Source organism: Perissodus microlepis, chromosome 9 (assembly GCF_051167445.1).
Source record: "Perissodus microlepis isolate ML-2025 ecotype Zambia chromosome 9, ASM5116744v1, whole genome shotgun sequence".
NCBI lineage: Eukaryota > Metazoa > Chordata > Actinopteri > Cichliformes > Cichlidae > Perissodus > Perissodus microlepis.
Genome location: NC_140469.1, coordinates 10,173,773 through 10,188,466, shown reverse-complemented (window position 1 = coordinate 10,188,466; position 14,694 = coordinate 10,173,773). Strand labels below are relative to the sequence as shown.

Here is a 14,694-nt window from a genome sequence, read left to right as displayed (position 1 = left end):
GAATCTTATCAGTCCCAGTTTGCTTTTTAGTTCAGTGACTCAGTTTGATGTTTCACTAACACCAGATTGAGCAGCAACACTGACCTGCTGACTGAGAGAAAACGCAAGCTGAAGCAGACCATCTGCAACCCTCCTGGTGTTTACGTCTAAGGATGGAAGTGCCTTCCTTTCTTCTCCTGGTGCTATGCCTTTATACACCGTCATTAGAAGCTGGGATCCAAGTTTTTTGCCATAAGATGAATCCTTAAGGAACACACAAAAAGATCTTACGGCAGTGCATTCAGTAGAGATGATGCAGTACGTGTTATAAATAAATAATAAAATATCCAGGCAACCTTACTTTGGTTTAATGTTCATACCTGGCTGTGCAGGATGGAGCTGAGGAAGCCGGCTTTGTGAATCTGCTTACAGGAAGACAGAACCATTTCCATCTGGTCATGGTGGCTGAGAGTGCTGGAATGGTACAGGTCTACGTTGCACAAGCCCTCTACACTACAGTGTTCATTAAAGAAATTTAGGAGGAAAAAAACAAAGCATTAGTGGTTTTGATAATTGCACCAGTGCTGCAGAGTCAAATTAAAGCCCTACGTGTCTTTCTTTAACAAATAAGAGAACTCAACCTTTTACATGAGATTTTTGTCCTCAAGCTGCTTTCAAGACGACTGCAGTAAGGTGAGGCCAGCAGTGCTTTCAGTAGAGGAACACACACTTCTGGTAGGTTCTTCATTACCTCCACATCTGCCATGTTGAAGCCTACAGCGGACGGCTCGCAAACCACCATCGCAGTCAGCTCGAAAAAAACTGAGCATAAAAACTCTTGTTCCAGAGACTATGAATAAAAATAAGGACATGATGAGTAAAACTTTGAAATGGAAGAATCAGCACCAAGTTACTTATTGTCAGTTCTTGTAATTCAGCGATACCTTCCAAAGCTCCTTGTCTCCTTTGGCAAGAATCATTGTGGTGAACTCCAGCAGGCGGACAATGATGGTGCATTTGCTGTAGTTGTACTGCTCCACCTCTCTTGGGCTGAAGTGTGAGGTCTTCTCACCAAGTGGGAAACAGCTCTCTGCTGCTACCAGTTCATGAGTTGCCAGCTCCGTCAGAAAGAAATGCAGAGCTTTCAGAAACCTCGATTTGTCTTTTGAGCCTTGAACATCAAATAAGCAGAGATTAATTGGAATCACTGGAATCACCAAACTGATGTAGAATTCATTTGATAATGTTACGCAGAGCAGTGAACTTGGAGAAACTTTGGCACAAATATAGACTTACTAAGAATGTACTGAGGCTTGATAATGTGTAGGCTGATGAAAGTGTTGTAGCAGTCCAGAACAGCCAGCAGGAGGTCCAGCCACTGCAGCGTGGCTCGGACACTGAAAGGGCTCGTCAGGTCCCTGAGTGTTGGTTGGGAGAGGAGACCTCCGCCCTCAAACTGTGACATCAGAAAGTCTGTGCCATGATCCTTCAGCATGCCATCCACCCACTGAGGTGGGGATTTCTTCCCTAAGTCACACACATTCGGGAATTTACTGACATGTTTGGCAGAAGTTCATTTAGAGTAGCAGGGTAGTTATTATGCTAAACTGAAAATCTCAATTAATTTTTTTTAAGTGGGTTTTCTTTTTTTAATTTGCATGTGCCCATTTTAAATTTTCAGGTCACCTTTGCAAAAATTAAACTGTTGGTTCTCACCTGGGAGGAGGGGGATAAACTCATACAGGAGCTCCATGCATTTATGGCGACACTCAGTCTGAGGGCGGCCACATTGCTCCAAGAGCCATGAAACCACATCTGAGAGGCACAGCTTCTCATCGGGCGGAAAGCCTCTGAAAAAGAGCAAGAAAGAAAGAACAATATTTAAACTGCTTGAAATGTGCTAATTTTTATCCTTAATTATTCCATCGTTCTTTTACGTTTTCATATGGAGACGAGTGGCAATGTTAGGTCACAGTGTGATATACTGCAAAATTGACATCACTGGACGTATAAATTGAATGCACATTTAATAAAAGCAAAGAAGTAGAAAGGATTTTCATTTTCACCATGGTACCAACCTTGGGATGCGTCTCTTTGCATTGTGGTGATTGAGACTGGGAGCCTTGTGTTTGATTATTCTTTTTAAATGGTCAATGGCACTGCAACACTGCTGTAATGTACCTGAGTATGAGGGAGTTGCAAGAAAAGCATCACAAATCCTAAAAGAAATACCCTTCAACATATTTGGCCAAATATAAAAACACACTATACAAATTTTTTTGCATATTTTGTTGAAATATAATTCCTATAAATCAGTTTGTGCAAATTCTGGCATAAATAAATAAACAAATGTTACAAAGTAGAACACATTAAGGAGTGATTGTCTTACATAATCTGTCTTTAATGAGAGAGGGAGAGATTGATAATGACATGAAAATCCGAGTGCACAGTCTACAATGCTGATGTGACAATTACCCATAGATCGTTCATCTGAGTGTGCAAGAGCCAGACTTTCGACAAATATGACGAGAACCTCGAAGACAAACTGTTCCACCAATGAATTTTCCTCCCTGGAGAGAGACACAGATGACTGCATTCAGCACAGCATAATATCCCTACATTCAAAGGACCCAGTTAACGGCCATGGTCACAATTTAGAGGGTAAAATGCGAGTAGACAGACAGAATTCCTTTCCACCTGAATTTTCTGTAGATGCTATTGAATGCTAAGGCAGCACCAAGTCTTTTGAAGCCATTGGGGTGGAGAGCCAAGCTGTAGATGCGCTTAAACAAAGACTTCATGTTGGTGGGACTCCTCTCCTGCTGCTTGGGGGTGGTTTGCTTGATAGACCATTTGACAAACTCTTCAATGCAGCGGCCACAGAAGTCTCTGAGAGTGCTGTCCATTGGGTCGACCACGCCGTCCTGAAGAGAGCAAACCATGTGAGGCTTAAACTATTACAGAGAAACAGCTCCTGTGTGACCAATGATGGAAAGGGAATAAAGGGAAAAGACTCAAAAACTGTGTTTAACCTAGAACTGTAGTATTCAAACGCTTACCAGGATGGCCTCAAGAACAGCAACTGTGTCCTGGCTCTCAAACTTCTTGTTATTTGTGAACCAGTGAATGAGCTGCATAACCAGTGGTTCAAACAGCTGTCTGGTTACCTAGAAAAGAAATCCAGAAAGAAAAAAGTCAGGGTCTAAACAAGGCAGTGAGCAAGTGTGCTTAATGTTTAGTTCTGTTTCTTCAATTTTTTTTTATTTATTTCTATCAAAGCAATTTATAAAGTAGCTTGGATGAGATGTTCTATGTTGCCTGTACAGATCATCCACCACAACATCATGTAAGGAGGCCAGAACCGGAGTAATATGCTCAAATTTTCTTTTACCATTTAAAAACATGCCGCAGCATTCTGCACCAGTTGCAGTGCCCTGGCCAACCCCTATTAAAAGGGAGTTGCAGTAATCCAAGCGTGAGGTTATAAAAGCATGGATGACAGTTTCCAAGTCGCGCCTGGAAAGAAAAGACTTAACCTTTGAAAGACGTCTGAGGTAATAGAATCAAGATTTCACCACCCCATTTATGTGGCCATCAAAACTAACAGCAGTGTCGATTGTTACCCCAAGACTAGTAACCAAGCTCTTCAGGTGAGGGGTACCAGAGGAAAAATTGCTTCTGTTTTACGTTCATTAAAATTTTTTAAAATTTTGAGCCATCCATGACTTAACAATCGCTAAGACAATGAAGCAGGAGTCCAATCGAGGCGCTATCGAGTGATTGAAAGGTAGATAAAGCTGGCAATCGTCAGCATATAGATGAAATGAAATACCTGATCAACATCGCAAGCCAGACGTAGTAGGACAGGAAACAGTCGTTTGTGTAGCTTGTACATAGGTGGCAATGTATTCTCTCCTTCAGCCATCTGGGCACTCTTCCCAACCATGTAGACCACCATGCTGTGGAGCAGCTCACAAGCTGCTACCTACATCAAAGACAGGGAGTAATTCTGAGCAAAGTGGATGTTGATAAGTGTGACTCACAGAATTTTCTTTTTTTAAACTCCAAGTGATGGTAAATGGACTGGTAACATAGTGCTTTTCTACTCTGAGCCCTCAAAGCATTTTATACAACTAATTCATTCACCCAATCACACAAGCACGTTTTCTAAGTTGTTAAGTGCTTACTATCTAACATTCACATTCCCACTCCAATGGATGTATCAAAGAGCAACATGGGTGTAGTATCTTGCTATGTTCAAAAACGAATGTTAGAGGACTTACTTTAGTTTGTCTGTCACTTGTGGAAAGAGCCAGCTCACTGATCCGAGGCAAAAATGGGTCGAGGAAGATAACCGGCTTCATGTCCTTGAATGGCACTGCAAAGCTGAGTCTTTTCTCAGTATCCCAAGACACAAATTTCTTCATCATTTCTTCTGAGGAGACCACTAAATGCCAGAACAGAGGCTTATGGTAACAGAAATACATCACAATAACAAATCGATGTAAAATAGAGTAGAATATTTAAAAGAACCTTTAAAAAGGGTTAGAAATCCTTACCAGTTACAAGGTTTCTATTTAACTTTCCTCCCAAGTGACCGAGTAGCTTCACCACCCTCAGCCTCACCTTGACAAGAGGAGCATCTTCCTACAAACAAAAGTTAATATTAGGTTTTTGGACTCGTTGCTAAATAAAAAGTAGTTCAATGTTATTGATCGTGACTGTTGTGTTTTGCATTTGTACAAAAAATGGAAACACAATAACACTGAATTGTGCATTAATCTGGCTGTGTAGTGACTACAACTGATATGGTGGTTGACACATAAATAAAAACAGAAACATCTTAATTAGGAGTTTTTGTTATAACAATGAGACTTCTCCTTTATTATGAGTATTGCATGAGCAAGTTGCTTCTAATCAATTACCATAGAAAGCTGGTTGGATTTCTTCAGAAGCCTGCTCATCACCCTGCTGTATCCTCTGTCACTTTTTGAAGACAAAGACGATATCACCTCCCAGTTGCTCTCATCTTTGTCTAAAGTAAACAACAACAGATTTACACTTTTTGTTTATGATATGTCCAACTGACCAGCTGTGATTTAGCTCAGCTATCATCCTTCTTACTGTCAGTGGAGGAGGTTTTCAGGTATCCATCCAGAAGAGGAAGGACACTGGTGTAGCAGGGCTGCATCGTCTTCAGAGGAATGTGTGAGGACCAGTCCTCAAGAGCATCTAAGGCTCCGTTGGCCAAAGGAATGTGGCTCAGGCCTAATTTCAGAGCAGTCTAGACCCAAGTACAAGTACACACAGACACATATACAAGTCTTCAGAATCAGGTAGCACATATGGTAAAAATTACAATTAATGAAAAGAAAAATTAAACCAGAGCTTTCCCACTTTGGTTGTTTATCCTCTTAGCCTATCAGAGGAAATATAGAAAACTTACTGACACCATTAAACAAGGTGCAAAGGTAAACTGGCTTTTATTAATTAATTTATTTTCATTTTCACTTTTCTTAATAAAAAAGCGGCTCTAAAAGCAGTTTAGAGCCAAAAAAAAGCCAAGCTATTCAATAATTTAGCCATTATTGTTAGCTAGCTAGGCTAACTGTTTAGCTTTTATTATTACATTTATTAATTCAGCATTAATTCAATTGTTGACACTAATAACTACTATTTAATAAACATATTCAAACTATTTATCTAAAATTTTCTGATATTTTATAGTAAATAAACATTTTTAGCAACCAATTTACCTGATACATTTTAGCTAACGCTTGCCTGACAGCTAGCTTGCTAACTACTTTGCTTGTAGTCGCACTTACTTGAGCACCTGCTGTTAAATGTCACTGGGTTGAGATTTATACTCAACTGGTTATTAGTTTATTTTGTAATTAAGCTAGTTCTGAATATTCCTACAGCCTCTCAACTATCACTGCAGCTGAACATTAGTGTACATTAGCGTTTTTGCACAGAAATATATCATTAGAAATATATCATGGAGCAAAAAGAAAAAAAGAATCCCACCTCAAGAGCAGGACAATAGGCCTTGATGTCCAGAGCTACAATGTTGTGGTGCAATGAGAGGACAAAAGTCAAGCAGGATGCCAGGAGCTCATCTTTGTACTGCTTCATTCTGACACACACCTTGCCAGAAAAAAATGTCACATAAATACATAAAAACATACACTTTAAATTCCACAGCACAGCTCTATTTCACTTTATAGTAGCAGAAAGCATGTTTACAACATTCCTGCAAAAGCGCTGTAATGAGAAGCTACCTCTTTTCCAAACTTGGAGAAGAGTGCAAAACAAGCAGTTTTCACCGAGTCACTCTGGGGGGATGTCGAGTTTCTCAGTCCAACTCCCTGTTCAAAGGCAGATATGTATTATATTTATTATGTATTTAATGGAAACACTTACGATGAACAAGCCTCACCGGCTACATAGAATCTTAATGATAAACAAATTAATTCGACTTATTAGACATGATGAAACACAACTTGATATTCTTGTTTCATGAGCAGCTGGCAAAATTCATTTTTCAAATATCCCAAAAATAAAAAACCTACCTGGTAGTACTTTATTCTCTTGGCAATTTTCATGGTGACAGAAAGCAGCTTGTAAAAGCCACTGACAAGAGGATTTCTTATGGAGTGGAGGATGAGCTCATGACTTAGGGGATACATCCAAGAGTGAAAATACTCCATGTGTTTATTCAGCAACAACTCACTGTGGAAGCAGGGGGGAAAAAGTTTTCACTACAGTTGTGAAAAAAAATGTGGGTGGCTGTTTCTTATATTATAATGTGATGTAAACCAGTGTCCAAGATGGAAGACAGTGGAAATTGGGGCATAAAAAATGCATAGATCAGCTGTACTTGGCCAAATTTACACTAGTGGGAAAAGCAAAGATATAAAGAATCCCACACAGCTCCGCTCCCATGTGGAAAATGTGGAAAATTAAAATTCTGTCTCAGTTACCTGCAAAAGTCCACCAGATTGATAAAGGCGGTGAAGTCTTTGACCTTATTGGGGAGCAGGTGAGCAGTGGGGTCGGACGAGGGCAGGATGTGGGCTGCATCATCTGGAGCCTGGCCAACACAGAGATAAGTGGCAGGTGATGAAGGTCAACCAGCAGAAACGCTTTTGAAAAACTAAATGTGCTCTGTTTAAACTGATGCTAATAAAAATACCCTGTGCATCTGCCAACTCCCATGTATGGGTCAATGAAGAAAAATACATAAAAACGTAACATTAGCGTGAGACCCTACCTCCTCTCCTGTTGTTACTTTTTGCACTGACAAGTCCAGTTTTTCCACGATACGCAGAATCGACTTCACCAACTCGTCATACAGGAGACGGCTCAAAGACCCGAGAGCTGCATTCTGACTTTCAAACGCTCCATCCAAAAAACCTGAATCCTGCGGAGGACGGCACAAGTGAGGAAGTGAATGAAATGCGCTGCTTTCCAAATGGCTTTTCATTTATGACATTTTCCAGCCACAAAGCATTTTTTAACCATTGAGAGCACATAGAACATATGTCAGGATCAACTACACCTGAATATTAAAAACAGTGAACACATGAGGCCTTCAAAGGATGTCTGCATAATTTTAGCTACTGACTTTAAAGACTCCTTGCAGTTTAACAGCAGAACATAGACTTTTCTATATGTAAATGCTGTTTCAAGATTACACAGCTAAATAATATGTAATGTGTAATATGCATTTTAACAGGCAAGTAAGAACATAAATGTACCTTCAACCGATCGCAGTCTAAAAGGTTTTTATACAGAGAAAGGTAGTCGTGACTAGCTGGAACTTTCCACTTCCCAGTGCGAACTTGGGAAGACTCAGAGGAACTGCTCGATATGTCCTGCAAGATGATGGAGAAATGTACTTTATTAGAACAATAAGGAAATAATTCCATACCAAAAAAGCCTTCAAGTTATTACAAACTGTACACATTTGTGTAAAAAGTAAAGATAGAAAACACAAGGCTGACCTCAGAAAGCGTGAGGGGTTTTGAGCAGACGCGGATCAAGCCTTGGTGAACTGCAAAAGAGGCAAAGATAAGTGTCCTGTCCTCCAGTGAAGCATTTAAACAGCCATGAATAAATAACAGAAGTTAATGAAGGGTTAAGGGTGTTTGAAGCAGGTCCAGTGTGCTCATGATCCACTCACCCACAGAGCTAATGAAACTCCATAGAACGGGTCCTTTAGAAGCGATGGCCACAAGCACCTTAAGGATGGACCTGGTGCAAGCAATCTGCATTCTCTCGCTGTACTGAGGGAAGCTGTCGATCTGCACCACAAGGAGGCGCTCTAGCAGTGGTGTATATACCTCTGGAATCTGGGGTCATTGAAACAAACAGGAGATTACAGTCCAATGTTATTTGCTGTTATTTAACTTAACGTCAAAGTAAACTGCGACAGAATATATACCTTGTCCAGGTGAATAAGAACACTGGCTATCGAGTCCAGAAAGCTGGGCAGCTGGTAGAAGCTGTCATCCTCCCCGTCGGACTCTGTCAGGTACATCTGCTTACAGCGCTGAATCAGCTCGGTGTACATCAAGTCTACGTCCTGGGGGCAAACCTTCTTGCATGGCTATAAAAAAACAAAGAAACAAAAAAGAAACACTCATTTCGAGCAACATTGTTTTGGACTCCATCAGAATAGCTTTGCATGATTCACAGTTCAAAATAATCCCTATCTATCTCACACTGGGCCTCGGTGCACACAAGTCCACTTTAAGCATACCCTACAACCGGGAACAACTGACTATTTGAAAGCAATGTACAGATCTGTTTTAGTTTACAACAATTCATTCATATGGACAGACTTTATCTACTTGTTACTCAAATGATTTGCATTTACTACTGCTATCACAGGAGACAGACGTACAGCTGCAAAGAATCCATATCCTCGTATGGCAATCGACAGCTCTTTGTATGTCGAGTCCATGGTCTTAATGATGCTGCAGAACTTCTGCATGAAGAACTTCAGCTTGGTTTTATGCTCCTCGATATTGTCAGCCACCAACAATGCAACCTGACAAATAATCACAAAAAGCATCAAAATATTTAGACTCTTAACCTCAGCGTGCCACTGATTTTATTTAGCATGTATCCAAGGTTAGTCCGGCTGTGCCTTGGCAGCTATGACTTGAAGTGTTTCACCTGTTTGAGGAAGGCCTCAAGTGCATAGTAACTCGTCTTCTTCATTTCACCATTGATGTGTCCACAGAGTTTGGACATGACTTCAAATAAAGGTTTGTAGTGGTCCATGAGGCAGCTGCTGAACTGGGAGGCATGTCTGGCGAGCAACCTGAGGCCGGCTGTTAAAGAAACAGATCAACGAAAGATGACTTTTTAAAAGTTTTATCATTAGTTTGCCAAGAAATCACAAGACTTACCAAACGTGACTGCATATCGAGTCATGTCCATCTGTATAAAAAAGATAAAGTTTATAGAAACATAACAAAAATTTAAAATATTGATGAAAATGCACTCTCTGAATTACCTGGGGACTGATTGACTTTAAGGTGTACTGAAAGATTTCCTTGGATGTTGCTGGGTCTGCAAATCAGGAACAATTACAAGTAATAAATAGTTCTTATGAATCTAAGCTGAAACAGGTGAGCACTCACCTTCTTCCATGGTTTTAGTGAAGTTGACCATTAGGGCAGTGATTCCTCTCAGACATCCAGCAACCACTAAAAGCTTGGGTTCCTTTGTTGAAGAGGTCATCTGCAAAAAACAAAGATGAAACCAGCTGGTGCTGTCATGCTCATCAGACAGTCTTTTTTTTGTTTTCTTTTAGCCTTTAGTTAATCACAACTTTTCCATCATTCTTCTGTATGAATGCTCCATACCTGATCTTTCAGTTCTCCTAGGTAAGCCCTGTAGAGTTTGTCTGAGCTGTTGACCATCTCACTGGGATGAACTTCTGCAAGAACTCCCAGCAACTCATAGACTTTTCCGAGGACTATAAAAAAGGTAACAAATAATAATTAAAAAGGAATAAATTAATCGAAACCCTTTTCACCTGTTTTGCTTCCATTTTTTTTATTAAAGTGGCACTCGCCTGAATCTGGCAGTCTGCTCTTCTCACACAGCTCGCTGTAATATTTGTCAAATATTTTTGTGATTCTAAAGTTTGCAGCAACACTGGAAGCCTTTGTAGTTTGGAGAACCTAATGAGACACATTAACAAGGATGATCTTTAAGAAGAACAAAAGTAAAAGTCCAGTTTTAAATCTTTTAAATTCTAAAGTCCATTAAAGAACAAACATTGCAAGATCACAGGAATTTAAAAATCTGTTTTTAATGGATCTCTTCCTCAGGTCTGAGGGCAGTTCCTGGAGTCTAACTAGAAACCAACCTTAATAAGGAGCTCCAGCACTGGGGTCCTGCATTTCGCTCCTTTGTCCTTTGTGTACACGATGATGCACGTGTCCTTAAAAGGCACAGAATTACCAAAACATTTACACATATAAAAGCAAATCTGTACTAGTAACAGTGCTGATGTAGTTATACCTGTCCTCTCACCGGTCACAGCCCTGTCTTTACCATGTAACACACAATAAAGACATGTAAAAAAATAAATAAATAATGGAAAAGAATACTTACTCTTATGTCAGTGGCGTAAGTCTTTTCCCAACCTTTGAGCGTTGGTGAGACTTTGTCCAAGAACTTCTCCAAAAAAACCAGGATTTCAATCCGAGTGTCCCGCAGCTGGAAAACAGATATATCAGCCAACAGGAAAACTTAACACTTATTTACATAGTTGTTTACTATAGTTCGAGAAACCCACCTCATCCAAAGCCAGGGACTTCTTGAGGAAGGTAAGCAACCCATAGTCTTCCGAGAACAATAAAGATGTCTGCAGTGCTGGATGCCATAAAAAAAGATAAAAAAGACGGATTAAGAAATCTTAGTACTTTTTTCATCTGTGCAATTTTAAATGTTCTGCTGCAGACCAACAGAGCAGGTACTGGGACAAACATGGTTGTTAAACTTTGGTAGGATGCTGACAGATGACCAGGGTTTAACACTGCGCTTGTTTTCTAGTAATATTAGCGATCTGTGTTGTGTACTGTTGGAACTTCAGAGTTAAAGCCCCCCCTGAGGAATAAAGAGCAATGGAGGGAATCTGTGGTTGCATCGACATCCTGCAGACTTCTGATCTGTGCTGCAAAACTACTGTTTTTTTGTGCTTTTATAACATTTAAAACAGTTATTACTATTATTTATTCAACAATAAATATTTGCATTTAAGCTGTAATGCACCTTGAAACTTTCCTTATCATCAAAGAATCACGTGTGTTCTTCTTTGTTGTGTTTCGACTGAACGTTACCTCCCACCAGTTTTGGCGGAAGAGCTTGCATCAAATTGATTGATTAAAAAAAGTTATCGATGTTACTAATGAATATTGTCTGCACGACGAACACATCAGTACCATCTAAAAAAAAACCCCAAAACCCTTATCTTTCAATAGATTTGACGATGATCTGCAACAGAAGCCCCAGAAAGATAAAATTGCCGTATTGTTAAGGGAGGTTGGGACGGACAGTAAAGCGAGCGTTTAATGGAGTTTTTGTCTTACCGAGTTCATTCTCGGTTGCTGTTACCATGCACTCCTGTACCAGATCACCGATAATATCGTGAGATTTTAAAGCTGCCGCTCTAGTGTCTTCGTCCGAAAGTGATTCGTGAAGTTTCAGAAGCAGCCCTTGGATTCCTCCTGCGGCGCTGCTGTGGGAAGACATAGCTGGAGTGATGGCTTAAGCTAGCATTAGCAAAATAGATGTGGATTTATCTGGTAAGCCCGCAAACAGAGAACACGTGTTCTTCTAACTAGCTAAACACTGAACATTTCAGACTGTCAGCACACAGCCATTCAGTCCCAAATCCTTCGCATCAGGAAGAATCACAATAGCATGTAAGCTGCGTGTGTTTCAAAATAAAGGCCCCGAAAATAAAAATGGTACACAGGGTGACCGAGTGTATATTTAATGTCTATAAAGTGACAGAGGTAATATTACACTCTAAACAGACGTTACTATTTAGAGAAGAATTTCACTGTAGTTCCATTCATCTACTTGTGAAATTTTAATTTTGTAAGATTTGTTTTGAAGGTCTCTACCGGATCAAATACTACAAATATTTGCATATTAGGAAAGCGACAAAAGTATAAATCTATTCTTTTTTCTATTTTTATTTTCTATTTATATCTACCTTGGAATTAACGCGTTTAATCGTTACTTAGGGTTTACTTTGAAGTGATTACCGGAAACGTACCGATATTATTGTGTCTGCTTTAACGCTACGTCATACGCGAAACACTGGCCTCTAGTGGTCACAATATGCTCTAAATAATTAACTAGTAAAGAATTTATCTTGAAATACTTTTTTTAAACATTTTTTAATGCTGTTCTGTTTGCTTTGGACTAGACAGAAAACAGAGACATACATTTCAGGAAAATTAACTTATATTCTTAACTTATTAACCTATATTCTTATATCCACAGACCTCAGTCAAACTGCAGCAGTCTGACTGAGGAAGAATAAAGTAGTAGTGGTAAGCCAAGCACATGACCACTTTAAGATGACAAAGCAACAAGGTGATATATACCAGTTTTTAAATTGTGTTGAAAGGCCAGGTAGGCGTGTTTTCTCCTCAATAGTTTCGTAGGTTTATGTCTAAGGACAGCGCTAGCAAGCACTCTCTGCTTATGACCCCCAAAAAACAAAACAAATAACTGCCCGTTTGTGTTGGTGGAAAAATGCACCATGTCGACCAATCAAAAAATGATATGGCAACATGACATTTGGTAGTTTAGGAAGAGGGGGAAGTTTTAGGAGTGACAGCGAGAGAGAGAGACAGAAAGAAAGAAAGACAGCAGAAAAAGAGAGAGAGCGAGTTTTGAGACGTGAGAGATTTGTGACGTTTGCCGTGTTTGGAGTGTGTAGTGAATGTGTTGTCTTGTGTAGTTAGTGTGTAGTGTTGTGGATAGTTTAGTGTTGTGTGCCAGAACAATGAGGCGACTGCTGTCTCCAGATAGAAACAGGAGCAGTGATACACCTGCTGCTGTCAGACCTGCAGGTATCAGGCTGTGATGTTCTCCTTTAAAGGGGACAAATTATTTTTTGAAGTGGCATAAATAATTTCTGTGGCATGTTATTGATTGCAGAACAGATCAATTGTGTTAATACAGTAAGTCAAAATGTAAAACTTGACTGTAAATTCAGACACGTGAGGTTGTGCTGAAAAGAATGATACCAAGCAAGGCAAAGTAAATAGTTTTTAAAGGTAAAATGTAGAGGTCAAATCAAAAGTGGACAGACAATATCAAGAATGATACCTCTAAAGAAATCAGTTCTGACTTTACAGAGTTTATAATGTAAATAATTAGCATTGAAAATATCTCAAATTTACATTAAAAACACTTACTCAGTAAATATGTGTACCAGAGAACAAATATTGATCATGATTATGTATTCTGGTAAATGTCATGTAAAAGTATTTAGCAGAAGTATCACAGGATTTAAATGGGATCCTCAATTTCACCACTAGAGGGCAGTGAATACCAATGATATTACACCATCAGTAGTGTGTGTGTGTGTGTGTGTGTGTGTGTGTTGGCAAAAGGCTCATAAAACAACTAGCTTAAGTGGCAACATTCCACATTTTTGAGACACGAGGGTGGGGTTTTTCTTTCTTTTTTTGAAACTGATGTTTGATATTGTTATGGGCCACAGAGGTCACATTGTGCCTGACTGTCTCAAAGGCTCTGTGGGTCTTGTGGTTTGTGATTGGCCCTAGGCAATGCTCTATATCCCAGTGCGATAGAGAGTGACCTGAGAAACTGATTTTTCAATCATCTACTGACGGGGAGCTTAAAACAAGTGAAACAGTAAGAAAAATGTTTTAAAGTTCAGTCCACTGCACAGCATCAGAATATCATTCAACCTCTGTCAGATTAGTTTCCTAAGAATTCTGCTACTGACCAGCTGAGCGACGGCATTAATACTGCACTCTGCATCCATCCAGCCAGTATGACCGTCACTCAGTAACTGACTTACTGTTGACGCGTCAACACCTGCTTAGTTATATAGACCATAACCAGAGTGAAAAATGAACCACAGACAATGTGAGAGTGTTTCATAGTGAGGAGAACAGGAACCCACCCCGGTGACCCTGTTATTATCAAAGTGTCTGTGTCAGCCTGAAGGCTCACTATAGACGTCTAACCTGGTCAGTCACATGTGCTCACATTACATTTGTGTCAAGAGATTAAAAAAGCTAAGAGCTTATTTTGTTCCTTATCTTTAGCACTCATTGATACAAGTGACAGGATGAAAGAGGGGTGTGTCGAGCCCTTCTTTATGGCCACTGAGTATCAATAAGCATTATTTAAACAATCAATGCTGTAATTTGAAGCTTTTTATTCTTTAACACACATACAGTATTGACAGTCAGACCTGGGCTGTTACTGTATTACTTTTATTGTATGTCATACCACGTAACACAGGAGACTCACATCCATACACATGCAGCCAAACACAGACTGATTTCACAGTATTGTGGCTCTCCTAAACCCCAACTGTTGTATTTCCCCACGACAAATTCAGATTTATTGAATATGGACCACCACACAAGTCCCCTTGTCCCCCTTGGGAGTGGACTTGAGGGTTGTTGACCTGTT

At 39.8% G+C, this 14,694-nt stretch overlaps 1 protein-coding gene across 1 annotated transcript in view; it reads right to left on the bottom strand.

Annotated features, from left to right (window-relative positions):
• The window catches only part of prkdc (protein kinase, DNA-activated, catalytic subunit), a 31,300-nt gene extending 19,387 nt beyond the window's left edge, over positions 1-11,913 (bottom strand). The window contains exons 1-35 of the mRNA XM_084938953.1: positions 11,592-11,913; positions 10,799-10,875; positions 10,615-10,719; positions 10,367-10,441; positions 10,070-10,178; positions 9,858-9,970; positions 9,633-9,732; positions 9,506-9,561; positions 9,399-9,429; positions 9,163-9,320; positions 8,888-9,034; positions 8,426-8,590; positions 8,165-8,333; positions 7,986-8,035; positions 7,740-7,856; positions 7,253-7,402; positions 6,963-7,072; positions 6,552-6,711; positions 6,261-6,347; positions 6,007-6,126; positions 5,104-5,263; positions 4,905-5,014; positions 4,539-4,626; positions 4,263-4,426; positions 3,812-3,964; positions 3,039-3,146; positions 2,677-2,903; positions 2,455-2,549; positions 2,058-2,160; positions 1,696-1,829; positions 1,276-1,506; positions 924-1,150; positions 621-829; positions 360-492; positions 85-243 (exon numbers count right to left, since the gene is read on the bottom strand). Of these exons, the coding sequence (XP_084795079.1) occupies positions 85-243; positions 360-492; positions 621-829; positions 924-1,150; positions 1,276-1,506; positions 1,696-1,829; positions 2,058-2,160; positions 2,455-2,549; positions 2,677-2,903; positions 3,039-3,146; positions 3,812-3,964; positions 4,263-4,426; positions 4,539-4,626; positions 4,905-5,014; positions 5,104-5,263; positions 6,007-6,126; positions 6,261-6,347; positions 6,552-6,711; positions 6,963-7,072; positions 7,253-7,402; positions 7,740-7,856; positions 7,986-8,035; positions 8,165-8,333; positions 8,426-8,590; positions 8,888-9,034; positions 9,163-9,320; positions 9,399-9,429; positions 9,506-9,561; positions 9,633-9,732; positions 9,858-9,970; positions 10,070-10,178; positions 10,367-10,441; positions 10,615-10,719; positions 10,799-10,875; positions 11,592-11,754 (4,563 nt within the window). The 5' untranslated portion in view covers positions 11,755-11,913. The remainder of the gene's footprint in view (positions 1-84; positions 244-359; positions 493-620; positions 830-923; positions 1,151-1,275; positions 1,507-1,695; positions 1,830-2,057; positions 2,161-2,454; positions 2,550-2,676; positions 2,904-3,038; positions 3,147-3,811; positions 3,965-4,262; positions 4,427-4,538; positions 4,627-4,904; positions 5,015-5,103; positions 5,264-6,006; positions 6,127-6,260; positions 6,348-6,551; positions 6,712-6,962; positions 7,073-7,252; positions 7,403-7,739; positions 7,857-7,985; positions 8,036-8,164; positions 8,334-8,425; positions 8,591-8,887; positions 9,035-9,162; positions 9,321-9,398; positions 9,430-9,505; positions 9,562-9,632; positions 9,733-9,857; positions 9,971-10,069; positions 10,179-10,366; positions 10,442-10,614; positions 10,720-10,798; positions 10,876-11,591) is intronic.
• Positions 11,914-14,694: the final 2,781 nt, after the last annotated feature.